Here is a 17,733-nt window from a genome sequence, read left to right as displayed (position 1 = left end):
AAATTTCCAAAATGAGTTTTGAAGATAAGTTCATGATCTACAAACTTCATGTTACACACGAATTCAAAATATATAGATAAAAATAAAGAATACAAATTCAATCAGTAGTAATGTTTCTACTCATCAGAAACGTTATGCAGTTTTCTAAATTATTTTAAAATACTTTTCGAACTCCAAAAATTCTGAAATTTTATATGGAAGATCCTCATGATGTCTAATATATACAGTATAAATTTCTAGATCCAATTCATTTTCGTTAAGGATATGTGCATAAAACTCTATAATATGTTGCAATCCGTGTCTAATACGATTAAACATCAAAAATTCAATTTTAGATATAAATAATATAAAATTTCAAGCATCATGAGAATAATATACCATAACGATCCAGTAAAATAAAATAAACGATGATACTTATCGTGTTTCAGCAATATTTTCTCGTTTAATCTCTATGGCAAAAGATATCGTCTTAAACAATTGTCGTAATCCGCTTACAAAACAATCACAAAGAAAAATCAAACAAATAATATTACGGATGAGCCACGACCAGGTCGTTATCTCTAAGAATTTTCGTGGCTCTGCCCAAAATTGTGCAAACAATTCTTCCATGTCCCCGGAATAAAACAGCCGAGTAATCTCGTTCACAATCACTCTTGCACTATCAGAGTATGTGATACTTGTACACTTCTATTCTTGCTCAAAATCAAATTTGTAGAAAACAAGTGATAATCATACACTAGATTTATTTCTCTCAAAAATTCTGATTTTTCTTTAACAACTACAAAAAAGATTAAAGAAAAAACTCTCTTCAACTATTGTTAGACAAAAAATATGATTTATATTCAAGGGGTCTTAATAATATTTTTTTTTAATGAAAACATCAATATGGTTGAATATAAACCATTATTCTTGTAACATGAAACAATCAAAGAATTTATGATAAAAATAAATTTCTTTTATGAGTATCATTAAGATCATGAAAAATAACTTTAATAGAAAATAATAAATAAAAATAAAATTTTGTTTTAAAGAATATATTTCCAACAAGATTTAATTCCCAAGATACGTAAACTCTAATTTTAGACACTGAGGCATCTTAGTAAATAAACAATACTAGTAAGTTAAATCTTTGCTAGAGCAAGTACTTGGATGTTCCAATCAGAAATTTTCGATGGCGATTTTGAAGGCCAAGCCCTTCTGTCCGACCCATTTTACTTTGCACCTTCTTTAATTATTAATTTTATTTTCCTTGAAAGTAAAAAATATTATAGGCAACCAGTTTAGCAATCAGTTCGGCAAAACTGGTTTCGCAGTTGAAAAGATAACCTTGTCATCCTTCAACACGTTACTCTTCCCAGGAGGAAATTACTGGAAAAACCGTTGCAGTTTGCTTGGATTTGGCTACCATCCTGCAATCGACGAGTACAAGGTTGTTATGATGTAATTTTATGCAATTTTTATGCCGATGTCAATATAGTACAGTGGTAAAGTTATTGGGTGATGATACCAGTAACTAGAGTTCTTATTAACTTATTGATCTTTTATGTAGCTCTGTTACCGATCAAAAAGAAATATAATATAATTTTATTAGATTATCGATTTCTTATGTCGCTTTAAGAATTCTACCATCTGATTGTAATTTATATATTTGTTTATTAACTTCAGAAAAAAATTCGTATTCAGAATATAACATCCTATTCTGGGTGCCTTTTATTTTTGGGATTGAAGTTTCAGCATCCTTCATCTCCTCATGAGAAAACAAATTACACGAACCCATCGCCTATTAAGTAAGTACTATTTTTGAAGAATTTATTCAAACTAAAATTTCAATCGATAAAAGAAGCGGAAAACAACGATAAATTGTACTTAAAGAAACTAAAAGGAGAGCTATAGAGACATAATCCAAATGTTACCATCACACGAATTTAACTTGATTAAGGACACGCCTCGTAAAAAACACCACAATACTGTTGGATTAACTTCAACATAGAAGTCACTAACAAGCTGGTTAGGACAAGATTAGGAAATTGATGTAATCCTAAGGGAATTAGAAGTCATCTGGTTCTAAAAAAAGAAAAGACATGTAATAAGGTAATAGGACTAGGAAAAGGAATTCATAGTTCTATATATATATGATCACCAAAGTTGTGGTTGATCATATGAACAAGATTAGAACTTGTGTTTAGTTTTGAAAGATTCTCTAAATATCAATAAAAAGAATTATCTTTATATAAGCTAAGTTTCATCTTGCAGTTGCCATTAAAATACTGTGCTCTCTTATAATGAGCATGAAAGGATGATCCGCCCACCAAATCAACACGAGGACGAGGAGGTGAATAGTCACACTCCTCGTCCTCATCCTCCAAACCAGCAGTGGATGCAAGAGCTTCCGTTCCATCTTCCTCAACTTCAACAAAACATTCCTGAAAAATCGGGAATTAAGATTTTGTATTAACCCTGTTTGCACGGTAAAAGATTTTTACCTTCAAACAAGAATGTGATGTTGATGGAATTGCAAAACTTCTCTCCACGTGAACAGTATTGGTTGGGGGGTGGGAGCTGTCCAGTTGTACTAATACTACTATAGATTAGCAAATTAATTTCGTTGCCCAATTACTCAATGGGAGGTGTAATTGTTGGCCGGTAATGTTTAGGCACAATGAGATAGCTTTATTTACTATGGGTTTTAATGCGTTAGGACACATAATTCCATTTCTCTTTAGGGTTCAGTTTTGCTGTTTCTGCAGCGTACATAGAGAAAGTAAGTGCCATAGTAAAATACCATTTCAGGTTTGAGATGATAATAAAAACAGAGGTTTACGCAGAAACTTCTTGGAAGTGGGTGACACCCTATCATCGGTCTCACTCTCAACACCAAAGTAGCATTACAAAAGTAGTAGTACCCATGTGAACTACACCATTTCTAGTAACATTTGGACCTAAAAGTAAACCTATTCCAAGAAGGTGGTACTACTTACACACAAACCTGTCTATTATTTTGAACTATGATAAAATGACAAGCAAGTCGGGGAAAAACAAAATTACTAAAAGGGGTATCAATATCTTTACGGGGGCAACAAAACCCATATGAGACAAAATATCCTGGACCATTGGATTGGTTCACTCCAAAGCAAATTGAAACCCTCTGTTAGTAATAAAAGATTTTCATTTCCTTATTATCTTTAGGAAAAATAATTCCCCTTAATAAATGCTGCTGAAATATTCCACCTTCCCTATTAACTCCATTGAACCCTATAATCCTATATATACAACAGCATTTCAGCATTCATCTGTACTCAGTCCTTTCTTACAACTATCCAAAAACCTAGCGGTAGTACCCAAAATCCAGGGTACTCAGTCTTTTCTCTCTTTGGGTAATTTTTACTGATCATTGATTTGTGAGTTGATGATCAAATGACGATAACAACAGCAAACAATGGTAATGATGTGGTTGCTTTAAGAGTACAACAACAAAATCTTGAACCGAAAAGATCAATTGGCGATGGCACTGGAATTGAAGATTTGGCTGATGATGGAAAACCAAGAAGAACTGGTACATTCTTAAACACAAACCCCATTTTATAATTTCTTCTTGGTTTCATGTTTTTTAGATCGGAATTGAATGATTTGAAGAACCCCATTTTAGAATTAGTGACAATTACTCATATGGCAATCTTTCTGGTCAAAATTAAAGACATGCATGCATATCTCTAAAGCTTTAATTTTTCTTATTGATGAAACCAGAGACTGCAGAGAATTCAGAGACACTGTAGACCCTTTTACAAATTTCTGTTTTGGATGAATAGAGTAAAAAAAAAAAAAGGTTGAAAACTAAAACATTTAATAATACCAGAGATTGTACAACAAGTGTTGGATAATATGTTTCTTCCAAGATTGTTGTTTGAGTCATTGAATTGACAGTCCAATTCAACCACCTTCAATTTCAAGGAATAAAACCAACATGCCTCAAGCCCAAACACAGGCCCATAACGAGGATGCATTCATACTTGAGTTTCTTTTTGGGAGTGCATATGAGAAGGAAGGAGAACAAATTTGTGGAGGCATTATTTTGATGCAAATATTGTATTATTCGATTGTCGATGCTTAAATTCTTTGTGTTTATATTTGTGCAGGGTCTACTTTAACAGCCAGTGCACATATTATCACTGTGGTTATTGGTGCAGGTGTTCTATCACTACCATGGTGTATTGCCCAACTAGGATGGGTTTTTGGACCTATTGCGCTAGCCATCTTTGCGTACATAACGTTCTACACGTCCAGTCTCCTAGCTGATTGTTACAGATATCCTGATCCTGGATCCGGAAAGAGAAATTATAATTACTCTGAAGCTGTAGGAACTTTCTTAGGTATGCAGGATTTCATTAATTTTTCATTTCTTGCACCAAATGGTGATAGACTCTTTTTACTTTTTTCTTGAGTATATGCAAATACATAGAATTAACCATGGGTTTTGTAATTGATAGGTCAAAGAATGAAAATTGCTTGTGGGATTATCCAGTATGTGAACCTCTTTGGTTATTCGGTTGCCTACACTATTGCAGGAGTTGGTAGTATGGTGTAAGCTAATGAATTTAAGTTCATCTGAATAACTTTTTTTTTTTGAATTATGCGAGAAGGCTGGACGATTTGCAGTTTTCTTGCCCATAAGGAACCTATAATATCTTGACTCTTGGGTGATAGGCTTACTTGTCCAGCATCCTTGGTCATTTAGGACTGTCAAAAATTGTTTTCCTGTAATTTCCTTATGGGGAAGGTTGATTTGCAGCCCATCTCTCCAATGTCACAAAGAATTCTATGCTGTTTCTGACATGTATTTTTCCTCTTAAAACAGGGCAATATTCAAAGCTTCTTGTTTCAATAAAAGAGGACCCAGAAACACTCCCTGCACCATTTCTAATATTCCGTTCATGATCGGATTTGGAATTTGTGAACTTATTCTCTCTCAGATCCCAAACATAAATGAGCTTACACTACTCTCAACCATTGCTACCTTAATGTCTTTCACCTATTCCAGCATTGGTGTGTTGCTCTCCATTAACAAAATTGCCAAGGGTATGTCCATCTATAGCTTGTGGTATCCGCTTTCACAATGATCTGTTACTATTAAATTTCTTCGGGTTTGTTACCTGAATGAGTAAATGTGGGCTGTAGGAAATACGGGGAAGTCAACTTTGACCGGAGTTGAAATTGGCCCAGGATTTTCAGCAGCAGATAAAGTCTGGAGTACCTTCAGTGCAATTGGTGATCTTGAACTTGCATTCTCATTTTCACTCGTCCTGATTGAAATTCAAGTAAGAATTAACAGTATTTGAGATTTTCAACGCAAAAGAATAAAACGAGTCACAAAATTGACCATATTTGTTTCTAATGAATGTTTTTTCCTGCGCAATGGATCAGGATACAATGAAGGGTCCAGCAGAGAACAAAAAGATGAAGATTGCAAACTTGATAAGTGTAACGGTAACAACTGTGTTCTATTCCTTGTGTGGGTGCCTTGGATATGCTGCATATGGGAATGATGCTCCTGGGAACATGATCTCTGGGGTTTATGACCCTATGTGGTTAGTCGTCCTTGCTAACGTCTGCATTGTGGTTCACCTCGTTGGTGCATATCAGGTACAACTTTACTCTATGTTACTGCATTGTAGTGGAATTTTGGAATATGAATTCCCTACTCTCGGACACCCAGATGTTGGATCCTCAAGTCAGCTTATTTAACAACTATGCTGTTTTGAGATCTACTAATTTTCATCTACCTATATTTTACAGGTATTTAACCAACCATTGTACGCAACAATCGAGTCGTGGAGCTCAAAGAAATGGGAAAATTTGAAGTTCGTAAATCATGATTACTCAGTAAGCATACCGGGGTTTAAGAACAAGAAATGCCACATCAACATGTTTAAGATAGTCTGGAGAAGTTGTTATGTGATAGTGGTTACACTCTTAGCCATGGTAGTACCTTACTTCAACGACATACTTGCTTTCCTCGGAGCTACTGGTTATTGGCCTTTGACTATATATTTCCCAATAGCCATGTATATTTCCAGAAAGGAGATCAAAAAATACAGTCTCAAATGGATTCTACTTCAATCTCTGAGTGGATTTTGCTTGATCTGCTCTATTGCTGCTGCTTGTGGTGCCGTTCGTGGGATTTCCAAGTCTATTGCCAGTAATCCTTTGAAGGCCAAAAGTTGATCTTAGAGGGAGAAAGATTCTGTCAAGTGATACTGGTAGATTTGTGTTTATTTAATTATTACTTAATCAGTGTTTGTAGATTCGTTGTAAGAAGAAAATCTACACCGGTCAGAAGAATGGAAAAATTCAACAGCTTAAAAATTTAGCACTCAATAAACCTGATTAAATTCCTGCAGTCATTCTCTCATTAGTTATCTGAATTCCCTAAATAATAAATGTTGGAACTTTTTAATCAAAATTTTACTCTTAATATCAGCCCTGACACTTTGAATCACAGCAAGTGCCAAGACGACAGCTGCAGCAAAAACCCGTAATTGAAATCCAAATTCAATAAATTCTACAAAGCTTAATTTCAGGGTGTCACTAAGACTGAAATTTATAGCTCAGTCATGACACTTACACCAACATGGTCAAACCAAACTATCAGGTTGCAGACTGAAATTCATCATAAAAACTGCATTGATATATCAATGACAAGAACTAGATATAATAAACATCTGTTTGTTTTTTAAAGCTCCTTCTTCTTCTTCAGCCGCACATAATTAAGTACCAGAGTTCAGAGAAACTAAGATTTCAAAATAACTCTCGGCTTTCAAGAGCGGAATATCATAGAATTTTACCTCTCTGACACTGCCACGTTTTGGGTCATATAAAACTAGAATGTTGCCACTCAAGAGTAGAATTTCGCATTTTTAAATGACCACTCAAGACTAGAATCATTCTGGTCACTGAAAAAACTATTATAGCTATAGGCAATGGTATAACGTTTAGTCCAAGATTCCAAAACTCCATAATCCAGCATCACCCATACTTCAAAATGACTCTTCACACTACTAACCCGTGGGAAGAAAACTACGGAAAGGCAACCATCCAACACTCCCAGAGACATCAGATCTTTATCCTTCTGGTAATTGCATTTCTTTGAAACTCTCGTCACTGATATCCAAAGATAGTAAGACCGAATTGCCTTGAGCTATCGCCAACCAGTGAAGGTCTCCGTTAACAAGCACTCCTGATATTTCATCATGAAAAAACTCATAAGGTAGATTTTGCCCGATTTTCCATGAATTTGATGCTAGCGAGTAGACTTGGATTGGGGTCCTATCATAGGTTATCCAATCATGAGTCCAAGCACCTGTCACCAACACCAACTTGTAATCATCCGTCCTGCAATCATAACCAAAAGCATGTAGGCAAATATTGTTTAAGTACTCAAATGGATATGGTGGTTCGGGTATTACTTTATATTCTCTTGTGGCTGGGTTCCAAAACCAAACAGCGTCCGATAGAGTTCGCTGTTTGCAACTACAGTCAGACAACAACAAAGAAACCAGACCATTACAGGAACCCAACAATCGGAAGAAAGTTTCATCTGGTTTAACTGGCATCTCAGTAATGTCGAATCCGTCATGCTCGTCATACTCTGAGTCTGATAAATATGCTGACGAATCACAACCTACGGAGTAAAGCTCACTCAACGTATAATCTTCAAGTATGAGAATAGGGTTGTTTTTCTAGATAGTAATATGGGTTTTAATAAAGTTAGAGGAAGTAATCAGGTTATACCAATTCTTGCACACACACTTACTTGTACCATAATATTTGGGTACCAATACGGGCTAACTACATCACTATTAACGGAAAACATATGTCGGCCCAAGCCTGGCAGACTGAAAAAATTTGATCAGATTGCTGACCCATTTCCGGCAGCCCGTTTTTACGGGCCTATTCCTGAAACCCTAGTTCCATAATATTCCAGGGAGAAGGTGCTAGGCTAGCTAATACAGAAAAATTCCATTGTAATTCTAATATCAATAAAACATCACTCCCCAAGGGGATTTATCCGTGGACGTAGGCACATCTTGCCGAACCACGTTAAATCGGTGTCTCTTTTATTGTTCTTCGATTCGTTTCCTAACCCTAACTACACGTCAAATCATCGATTCAATCGTGTTTCATGCCCAAAAGTAATTTTGGGTACAAACAGTAATGATTCCACTGGTAACCTTGAAAAAATTTCAAGGTACATGTCTTCTGGAACGCTGGACATTGTTGCTGCTTCTCTAGTTTTTCTTTCTTGGACGAAATACTATCAAACGTTAATCTTTCCCTGTACGATTTCACGTTCTTCTATTTATAAGCTGAGATCTTTTCGAGATTTTCCTAGTTTAGAAAACTTCTAAAAATTCATACTAGGCTCGGGCGACGTTGCTCTCGAATACCATGGCGGGGTCATGTCGCTTTACACCTCAGTTGGTTGAATACCACAGTTGGACTTCGAGCTGTCGAGCCTTTTGCCAAACTTTCCAGGCTCCGGATCCTTCGTACCGAGAAAGCCTCGGTGCCTTTATCCGGCGAGTCACTTGTTAACGCGTGGCTTTATAACTAGCATAACAAATATTTTCGGGATACTTTAGCTAGAGTTTGGTAATTTTTTTATTCATTAAGAAAACACTTTCAAAACCTAACAATTTTTGATATTGCTGGTCGGTAAAAAAAAGGCTTCACCTGCAACTATTTTTTTTTTCTTTGACAACTTAGTACTAGTCAAAGAGGGTCATGATTGTCCGGATACTTAAGATTTAAAGTCCAACTACAAATCCAAGTTGTTGATTTGAAGTTTGTTCTACTGACTCTACCCTAGACCCCCCTTGCTTTTGTTTGCTTCTTATTTTCAAACATGCTATCGATGTAGTTTCAGTGGAAGATTTAGTGGTCATCTTCTTTTATACATGACTCTCAATTAATTAATTACTCCGGAGAAAGATCATTTAGAATCATGGTGTTGAAAAACAAAAAGAAACGCAAAATTTTGGACACCAACAATATGATCATAATCTTTCTTTCCCTGCAACCAAATGTGCATTTTATATTCTTCCTTTCCCTCCAACCAAATTATGCATCGTAATTTGCTGAACTTTTGATCTAATTGTTGTAGAGCAGATAAGTGACGAAAACAACGATGATTATTTGTCACTTGAACCTAAATTAATGTTCGCCACCTCACCTGAAATCAATCAAACTCAAAAACTTTGAGGGGGAACCAAAGGAGCTAAATGCCATTAAATTGTTTCTGAATTGTGCTAGATTTTCTGAGACTGAACTATTGTCGCTTCTCCATGGCTCTCCAAGAATCATGTGTACTTGCAGAAAATCCTAAAACCACATTTATACATTCACTCAACTTCGCACAAATCATCACACTTTACTCGTGACTTTGCTGACATCACCAAATACGTCATCTCAATTTTGTTACGTGCGATGATCTTCGCTTGTGTTAGATGATCTTTGATTCGCATACATAATGAGTGTGCGATATTCCACTCCTACATTTTGCCTCTTCTCGTTTCGTTCTCTTTATAGAATGAGCGATATGAGAAATCTCCATCCTAAAATATCGCACATGTTCAATTTTTCATATTCTGCTTTACCGACACCCTTCCGGAATCTGAGCTTTCCTAATTTACGCGTGTCTTCTTGACCACTCATTATCTGACACGTCCTTATAACCGCTTCTTTCTATCCGTTTATTCTTTGATAGACACATTTTTTTTTCCGATTTGTCTCGATTCTATATATTGTTAGGGCTCATTTTTGTACTTATTATGGTGTTTTATTTATTTGTAGGTATTTTTAGCCAATAACCATTTTTGGAAAAAATTGGCTAGAAAAGTTGTCGGAAAGCACCCGGAGGACATTTGCTATTCGGACTCTCACTTTGGATAAGGGGTAACCTAATTACTAAAGGGCATCCCATTTCCAGGCAGTTGCTAATCGCACCCCTACTCTGGATAAGGGGCAACCATCTTCAACATTTCAAAAACCAGGTTTTGGCGGGAAAAATAGGTGCAGTGAAGAACAGTTTTGGAAATCGTGATTTGGAGGAGTTTGAGGTCGATTAAACCTCTGATTTTCATAGGATAGACTCCTTATGGGTCTAGGAATCTGATATGCGTGTTTAAATCGATTAGACTGGGCTCAATCGACGGATTTTTCTCACAACAGAAAATATGGAAAGTCACGTGTGTGACCTGTTTTAGAGAATTTTAGAGAGATTAAAGTGCTGTAAACCTTCCCAAAGATTTGTATCTATCTAAGGAAGAGTTTAGAATAAAAAGGAAAGCTTAGAAACGCGTAGAAATTCTAAAACAAGAAATTGCCGCAACTTGGCCGTGAAGAGAAGGAAAGAGATTTTGGAAGATTTGGGAGAGATTTAATCGGTATTTTTGATATAAATAGATGTCTTGGGTCATATAGAAGAGGTGTCGAGAGTTTGGGAACCTAAGGAGAGCCAGAAAAGAAGAAATCAGAGCTTTACCAAACTTTGTTTCTGCTGCTGCTGCTGCTGAAGAGGAAGAACGTGAAGAACATTAACGCACGGGAAACAATCGCAGAACAGTGTCGTTGTTTAACAGCTGAAGAAAATTAAGTTGTGCAGGCAGTCGTATTCTAGGGTCTTAAAATCAGCGATAAAGCAACAGTTTTTCTGTAACAGTTCCATTGTAACAGCTGTTTTGCAACACCAATACACTGTTGCAAACAGTCTGTGTTATTACTTTTCACTCTTTTAATCATCTTTTGAGCAACAAACACATATTTTGAGATCATGATTAATATGAGGAGCTAAACCCCATTGCTGAGGCGATAGAGGAAGCTATTTGTAACCTTTGGACCAACGCCAAAACCCTAGTTTTGGCCACGCCTAAACCGCGCCAAGGCATGCCGACCATGCCACATGTGCCAATGGCATGCCGTGCCAGCCACCTTGCCGCGCCTAAACCATACCATGCCGACCTTCCCCTCACGGCTGCCAAAACGAAGGCGTGCGACAATCAACGACCACCCTTCCATCTTAGTAGCAAATCTTAGCCGTCCAAGGTCACCAACCAACGCATGGTAACCTTTGGCCCAACGCCAAAACCCTAGTTTTGTCCATGCCTAAATCGCGCCAAGGCATGCCGACCATGCCACATGTGCCAATGGCATGCCGTGCCAGCCACCTTGCTGCGCCTAAACCATACCATGCCGTCCTTCCCTTCACGGATTCCAAAACGAAGGTTGCAACAATCGACGACCACATTTCCATCTAAGACGCAGATCTTAGCCATCCAAGGTTACCATCTAATGCAGGGAAACCTTTTGGCTCGACGCCAAGCCCTAGTTTTGGTCGCGCCCAAACAATGCCAAAACCCTAGATTTTGGCCACGCCTAAACTAGGCCATATTAAATCCATGTCGGCCATGCTTTCATGACACTTGCTACCAAACGAAGGGTTACAATAATCAACGGCTACCCTTCCTCTCAAGATGCAAAATCTCGACCGTCGAAGGTCACCACCGAGCCGGCAAGTCTCCCAAGCTCAACTTTCCAAACAACAGCAACATGCTACATGTTTTCCACGAAAACACTCGAGACATCAACACATGTCAAAAACTGGGGTATGCTCATTGGGTATTGGTTTGGCGGCGTACACTACGCCCGTTACAAGATAGTGTCATAAGGATGGGGTGGTTAGTAAATACATGGAGTAATGGTAAAAAGCTTTCTTTTATGGAACATCAATTCCAGACGTTACCGGTTACCACCTCCTCCCATTTACTCATCTGTTTTTCATTTCTTACGAGACAGAGTACGTTTCACTTCGACTTGTATAAATAGGTCTTACCTATTTCCACCGAACAACAAGTTCTAGTCAGGAGCATACAACACTCAGAAAACGTTTGCTAGATTTCCCATTTGTTAGCTTCCCACTTTATGATGAAAGTCACCAAACAACTACTCTTTCAGGATCAACTATTCTGGTCTCAACATTCTCTTCGCTTCCCTCCCCAAAACCAACCCTTCTCCTCCTCTTTGTGACCGAAGCAAGTCCGGAACGACCATTTCTTGGTTTAGGCCGGATTTCTACAGATTGATCTCTTGAATCTAAAGTAATCCCTTGTAGTACATTTTTTAGGGTTTAGACTCGTTTCTCACCTACACACCCGAAATTATTGAAATCAGCAGAAACCATTTTCACCCTCAAACACCTACATTATTTTTTCCTTCCATGTAACCTCTTTTCATCTCAAGACTACTTGTTGAGAAAATTGTGATTTCCTCTCACAAACCCATACGTTTAAGGATACTCCAAGCATGATGTCTTCTGACGGAAAAGATGTTAATATGATTCTTAAGCCATCAATCATGAAGGAAAAAGAAAAATCTTCGTTGGCTCCGACAGTGAAAAGAAAAAGAAGGAATGTGAGGAAGCCAAGAGTCGTTCCTTCGAATTCTCAGAAGCTTTCTGATGTTCTTGATGTGTTGAACGAGATGCGAAAGGAGATACAACAAATAAAGGCTTTTGTGTATGAGACTCATGAGATTCAGAAGGCCTTGATTCGACAACATCATCCAAGAAGGTTTATTGATATAAACTCCTACCTTAATGAACCTTATGTTCCAATGGCGGTTGACGATAAGGAGTTCGGGGACGATAAAGAAATATTCAAAGGTCTTATTTCCTAGTAAATCTTCTATTTTTCTGTTTTTGTTTAGAAGAATAACTAGAGTTTGGTAAATCTATTATTGTGATACACATAGCTATGTCCAACGTTTTCATCTTCTTGTTTTTATTTTTATTGGTTTAAATTCTAAAATTGTTTGGAAGATGGGTTTTGCAGTATTAATATTTATGGTTTTATATATTGCAATATTGTGTTATGGGATATGTGTGTTTGCGTCCGTGAACTTGACTGTCCCATACCTTGTCAAAAGTAAAGTCGTTCATGAGTTGATATGCATATATTGATAAAACAATGAATGTACTTTTGAAAAATATAAAAGTTAAGCCTATTATGTCAAATTTTTGATGGAAGATAGGTTAATATCTTTTGTTTTTCAAGGATTATGTATATTGTACGTCATTGTGCTGGAAAATAGAATGAGTCCTTGCTTATTCCACGGTATTAGGTCGATCTCTAATCCACAATATTTGTGTATATACTGTGTTGTTCCATAAGGTGTCTTATGTTGATATTTATCGACTGAGTCATTGTTTTGGCATAGTCGTTGTTCCATGAGGTACTTTTTGTCAAGCATATTCAACTAATTAATCATCTTTTTGGTTATTTAATTGTTGCTCTGTAAGTTTTCTTATGTCGAGCATGACCAATTAAATTGATTACTTTTGTGATTAGTTTGGTTGTGTATTCCGATTAGATTAATTATGAGTTCTCTTGTGATTAATCGAATTGACTTTTTGAGTCTCCATAAGTTCACCTATGTTGAGAATTTCCTGTTAAATTAATCATGAATTCTTGTGATTATTTTAATTGAGTTTTTGGATTCAAATTCATACTTGTATGTGATTTGTTATGTCCAAAGAAATCCTTCTTTTCTTTTTTTCAAATTAAGGTCGCTCTTGTTGTTCTTTCAGGAATGACATATTATGGGGGAGAGTTCTTAATTGAACTTATGCTTAATTGCCAAATCTTTGTGGGGAGTGTGGCTATGAAATATTATAGGGGTTATCTTGTATCTTTAAACTCCTTGATGAATGCATTTAGCTTCGGCTTTATGATTGCATCTAAAATGATATATGCTTTCTTTTGGTCATGAAAAATCTCTTTCGGAAATTTCATTAGGATCCCGTTCGTGTACCTTTGCCAATTTTATTGAAAAAAAGGTGGAGAATTAATATGTAGTTCACACTACAAATAATATGGTTTTCGGATCATTATGTAAGGGGGAGTGGTTTCCATTTGAGGTGGAGTATTGACTAAGGGGAAGTGACATATCACCATAATATTGTTGTTGAAGTTGTGATACAATTGAACTTTGACGCTGTATAATGACACTATGACATTGTATAACAATGATTGAGAACTAATATTTTCTCGTTGTTATAGTTACGGATTTTCAACAACGATGATGCTAAACTTACAACTTTTGGGATCATTGGACTACTTGGAAGTGACGAAGATTTCGAGTAATGTTGAAGATTAGACATGTGGAACAGGAGCTACAAAAGTTAATTTATTTATTTTTCTTATTCAATATGTATTAATAGTATTGTCACTAAAATTGACAAAGGGGGAGATTGTTAGAGCATTTATCGGTCGAACTCGCATGCGTTGCTATCTCAAGCATGTTTGTCAATGTTAGTGATCAAAACTATAAGTCTTGATTTATAGCCTATTATAGCTAAAGGTCTCGGACTAGGATAGAAAGTGTAGTTGAGCTCAAGAAATCCATGGCAATCATCATACAAGACGATGAACTATTCAAGGAACTGGTGGATCTTCATCGACTAAAAGGTATGTGGAGACTTGAACTTATCTATCACTCAAAAGTCTATTTACTTTATCTCCTATTCTTGAGACAAAAGTCATTTTGATATATAGACTTTGATTATACACATTTGCTATTTTGAGCCGAGTTTATCTCGCCTATCTATTTCTCGAAATATGTGTTGGTAAGATTTCGCTTTAGCCAAATTCATATTTACCTAGTGACGAATGTCATGTTATATTTCAATCACTTTGAAAATTACTCTGACGAAAAATGGTCTGTGAATAACGACTATATAACGTCCTCTGAGAATGTTTCAATGATTGAAATGAGAGTTTATATTATATAACCATTGGTAGACATAAGCATTGTTGTGGAAACACATATATGTATAAGTCATATTCCTTGAACCAAAGTTTGCGAACTTTGTTGATCAAGAGAAATGGAAGTGGCGTGAGCCAAGTCCGCGAACAGGCGGAAGTTCTCGACCCGAGAATTTCTGCTGGAGTTTGTGAACTCTTTCCATGAACTTAAGTCCGCGAACTTGAGTGGTTATATCTAAAAACGGTCGTTCTTGAACTCATGTTTATATAAACTAAGGAATGCTTTTGCAAATTGTGGCTATAATGTTCATGAACCGATTCGAGTGAATCAAACCGTTTTTGCTTCGATTGTTTCTTGTGTAGTAACATAAGATCTAAGCAATTGAACAACTCTCTAACTAGTTCATTTTAGTCATTTGAACTAGTTATGGTAAAGAAGAATATGGTTGATATGAAATTGATCATATGGCTAACCATTTGGTTAACTATTGTTGAACCAACAAAAGTTCATGTTTGGGTACGGTTACATAAACCCAAAATAGTACATTTCATTTGTGTGTAACAATTTAAGTTTTCGATCTAACGGTTGAGAATTATTAGCTTGAATCTAATCATGTTTTCATCTAACGGTGAATATTGAATGCTTTGTTACTAAGCTAACATTGATTGCAAACCCTTATTTGAAAGACTATATAAGGGAGAACTCTAACAACTGGGAAACCTAATCCCCATACCTTACTTGTGATAATAGTTGCATAAGCTAGAGTCGATTCTCCTTTAACCTTTGGTTTCTTCTTCTAAAACCAGGTTAACGACTTAAAGACTTCATTGGGATTGTGAAGCCAGATCGATACTACTTTCTTGTAGTTGTGAGATCTGATCTTGATGTTTCTATCGTACGAGTACAATCATAAGGATTGGCTTGAGATTTATATCTCCGATAGGCAAGATAAAAAGTAATCACAAACATCTTCCTCTCATCGTTTGTGATTCCACAATATCTTTTTTCGCTGCGTCGATTAAGATTATTGTGAGGTGATTGATAATACTAGGATGTTCTTCGGGAATATAAGTCCGGATTATTAATTGGTTCCTGTTCACCTTGATTTTCAAAAGACGGAACAAAAATCGTAGGTATATTCGTGGGAGACGGATTTATCTATTACCGTAGACTTTTCTGTGTGATACAAAATTGTTTATTAAAGTTTTCGACTTTGGGTCGTAGCAACTCTTAGTTGTGGGTAGGATCAGCTAAGGGAATCAAGTGCGTGGTATCATGCTGGGATCAGAGACGTAGGAGCATAACCGTACCTTGGATCAGTGTGAGATTGATTGGGTTTCAACTACAGTCCATACCGAAATTAGTCTGGAGTAGGCTAGTGTGTGTAGCGTCTTAATACAGTGTGTGTTCAATCTGGACTAGGTCCCGGTTTTTTTTTGTATTTGCGGTTTCCTCGTTAACAAAATTCTGGTGTTTGTGTTATTTCTTTTCCACATTATATTTTGTTACATAATTGAAATATCACAGGTTGTGCGTTGTTCAATCAATTAAAATATCCGACCTTTTGGTTGTTGATTTAAATTGATTGACACTTGGATATTGGTCTTTGGTACCATCCAACTTATCTCTCTAGTATTTGACAAAGACTCGTAGATTTCTATTTGCTTGAGTATATATCAAATCGAGAGATTGAGATATAAATTCTTTGATATACTTTTTATCTAGATTGAGTCTGACTGTCTAGTTGATTCTCTAGAAAGTATATTAGAATTTGTCCATACAGATTCCTAAGCGAAATATTGGATGCGGTTATTAGACCGCCACTTTTTCAAGTCTATCATTTCAAGCTTATCTTCCAAAGGTATATCATCAACAGACTTTCTCTATATGAAATACTCAATAATACATTACTAGATTATTCATTTTTTATAGTGTTATCCTATTATGGAACCTTATCGAGCAGATAATTAAATTGAGTGTTAAATTTGTTATTTGTGTTCTTAGGTTCTTGGTGTTAAATCTATAGACACCGTTCGGAAATTATCCAAGAGGACCTAGTAAATGTTATAGTGTTTTGTTGGCAACACAAATACATTCCTCATGGTGCTAACTCATGCTTTCTTTTACTGCTGCCTAAAGTGAAGGATGCTAATACTCTTCAAACTTTTGTCCAATTGGACTTAGTAATTTGTTTTTTTAGATTTTCCCAAAAATCCTAGCTTCACGGTTTGGAAGTGTCTCGGACAAATTAGTTTCTGAAAAACAGGTGGTATTTATGAAGGGGAGGAATATTCATATGGATTACTGGGTTAGTATTAGGACTCATCTTAGGCTAAATTGATCTTTTTGCCAAGTTAAATACTCCATAGCCATTTGCAAAAGTTGAAGAGGAAAATTTATGGCCCCAAATTAAGAAGGCGCAATTGAGGGATATGAAAAACTATTCTCATTCCTAGTATAAAATTTTAGGGGTGTCTTAAAAGTATAAAAAGTCAAAGTTACCCCTTTCAAATATTAAATAATTATTTGATCATTTTTATTTTACTTTTTAAGTTTTTTATTTATTTAATTTTTTTTTTCATTTTATTTTTTAACTTTTCTGTTTCTTCTTTGAGTTTCTTTTCATTTTCTTTTAGAATTATTTTTTCTTAAAAAAAGATTAAAACTTGATAATAAAGAAAAATACAATAGAAATTTAAAAAAATTATCATAAATAGAGAGAAAAATTATTAATTTTTTTATGAAAATAATTATTTATTAAGAAAGACAACTTTTTTTATGAAAATTAATTTTGTTAATTTTTTATCAATTTTTTATTTTTGAAAAATAATATTCTTATTAAAAATATATATATACATATTTTTATTTTATTTTATTATGGGATAAAAAGTATTACATTAACTAGTCCGAAGCCTAACA

At 35.7% G+C, this 17,733-nt stretch overlaps 1 protein-coding gene across 1 annotated transcript; it reads left to right on the top strand.

Annotated features, from left to right (window-relative positions):
• Window positions 1-3,231: 3,231 nt before the first annotated feature.
• Window positions 3,232-6,387, top strand: LOC113300551 (amino acid permease 8-like). Its single transcript, XM_026549757.1, has 7 exons — window positions 3,232-3,553; window positions 4,134-4,367; window positions 4,485-4,578; window positions 4,853-5,073; window positions 5,173-5,312; window positions 5,419-5,637; window positions 5,791-6,387. The coding sequence occupies exons 1-7, from the start codon at window positions 3,415-3,417 to the stop codon at window positions 6,217-6,219; spliced, it is 1,476 nt and encodes a 491-aa protein (XP_026405542.1). The 5' UTR covers window positions 3,232-3,414; the 3' UTR covers window positions 6,220-6,387.
• The last annotated feature ends 11,346 nt before the right edge of the window (window positions 6,388-17,733 follow it).

This window comes from Papaver somniferum, chromosome 7 (genome assembly GCF_003573695.1).
Source record: "Papaver somniferum cultivar HN1 chromosome 7, ASM357369v1, whole genome shotgun sequence".
NCBI classification, from domain to species: domain Eukaryota; kingdom Viridiplantae; phylum Streptophyta; class Magnoliopsida; order Ranunculales; family Papaveraceae; genus Papaver; species Papaver somniferum.
Note: the sequence above shows the minus strand (reverse complement) of the source record. Positions and strands in the feature narration are given on the sequence as shown.

Bases quoted from the DNA above. Each gene is read 5' to 3' on its own strand.
- LOC113300551 (XM_026549757.1), top strand. From the start codon at position 3,415: ATGACGATAACAACAGCAAACAATGGTAATGATGTGGTTGCTTTAAGA. The intron at 4,579-4,852 runs GTAAGCTAATGA...CTCTTAAAACAG, and splicing joins GCAGGAGTTGGTAGTATGGT to GGCAATATTCAAAGCTTCTT. The intron at 5,313-5,418 runs GTAAGAATTAAC...GCAATGGATCAG, and splicing joins TCGTCCTGATTGAAATTCAA to GATACAATGAAGGGTCCAGC.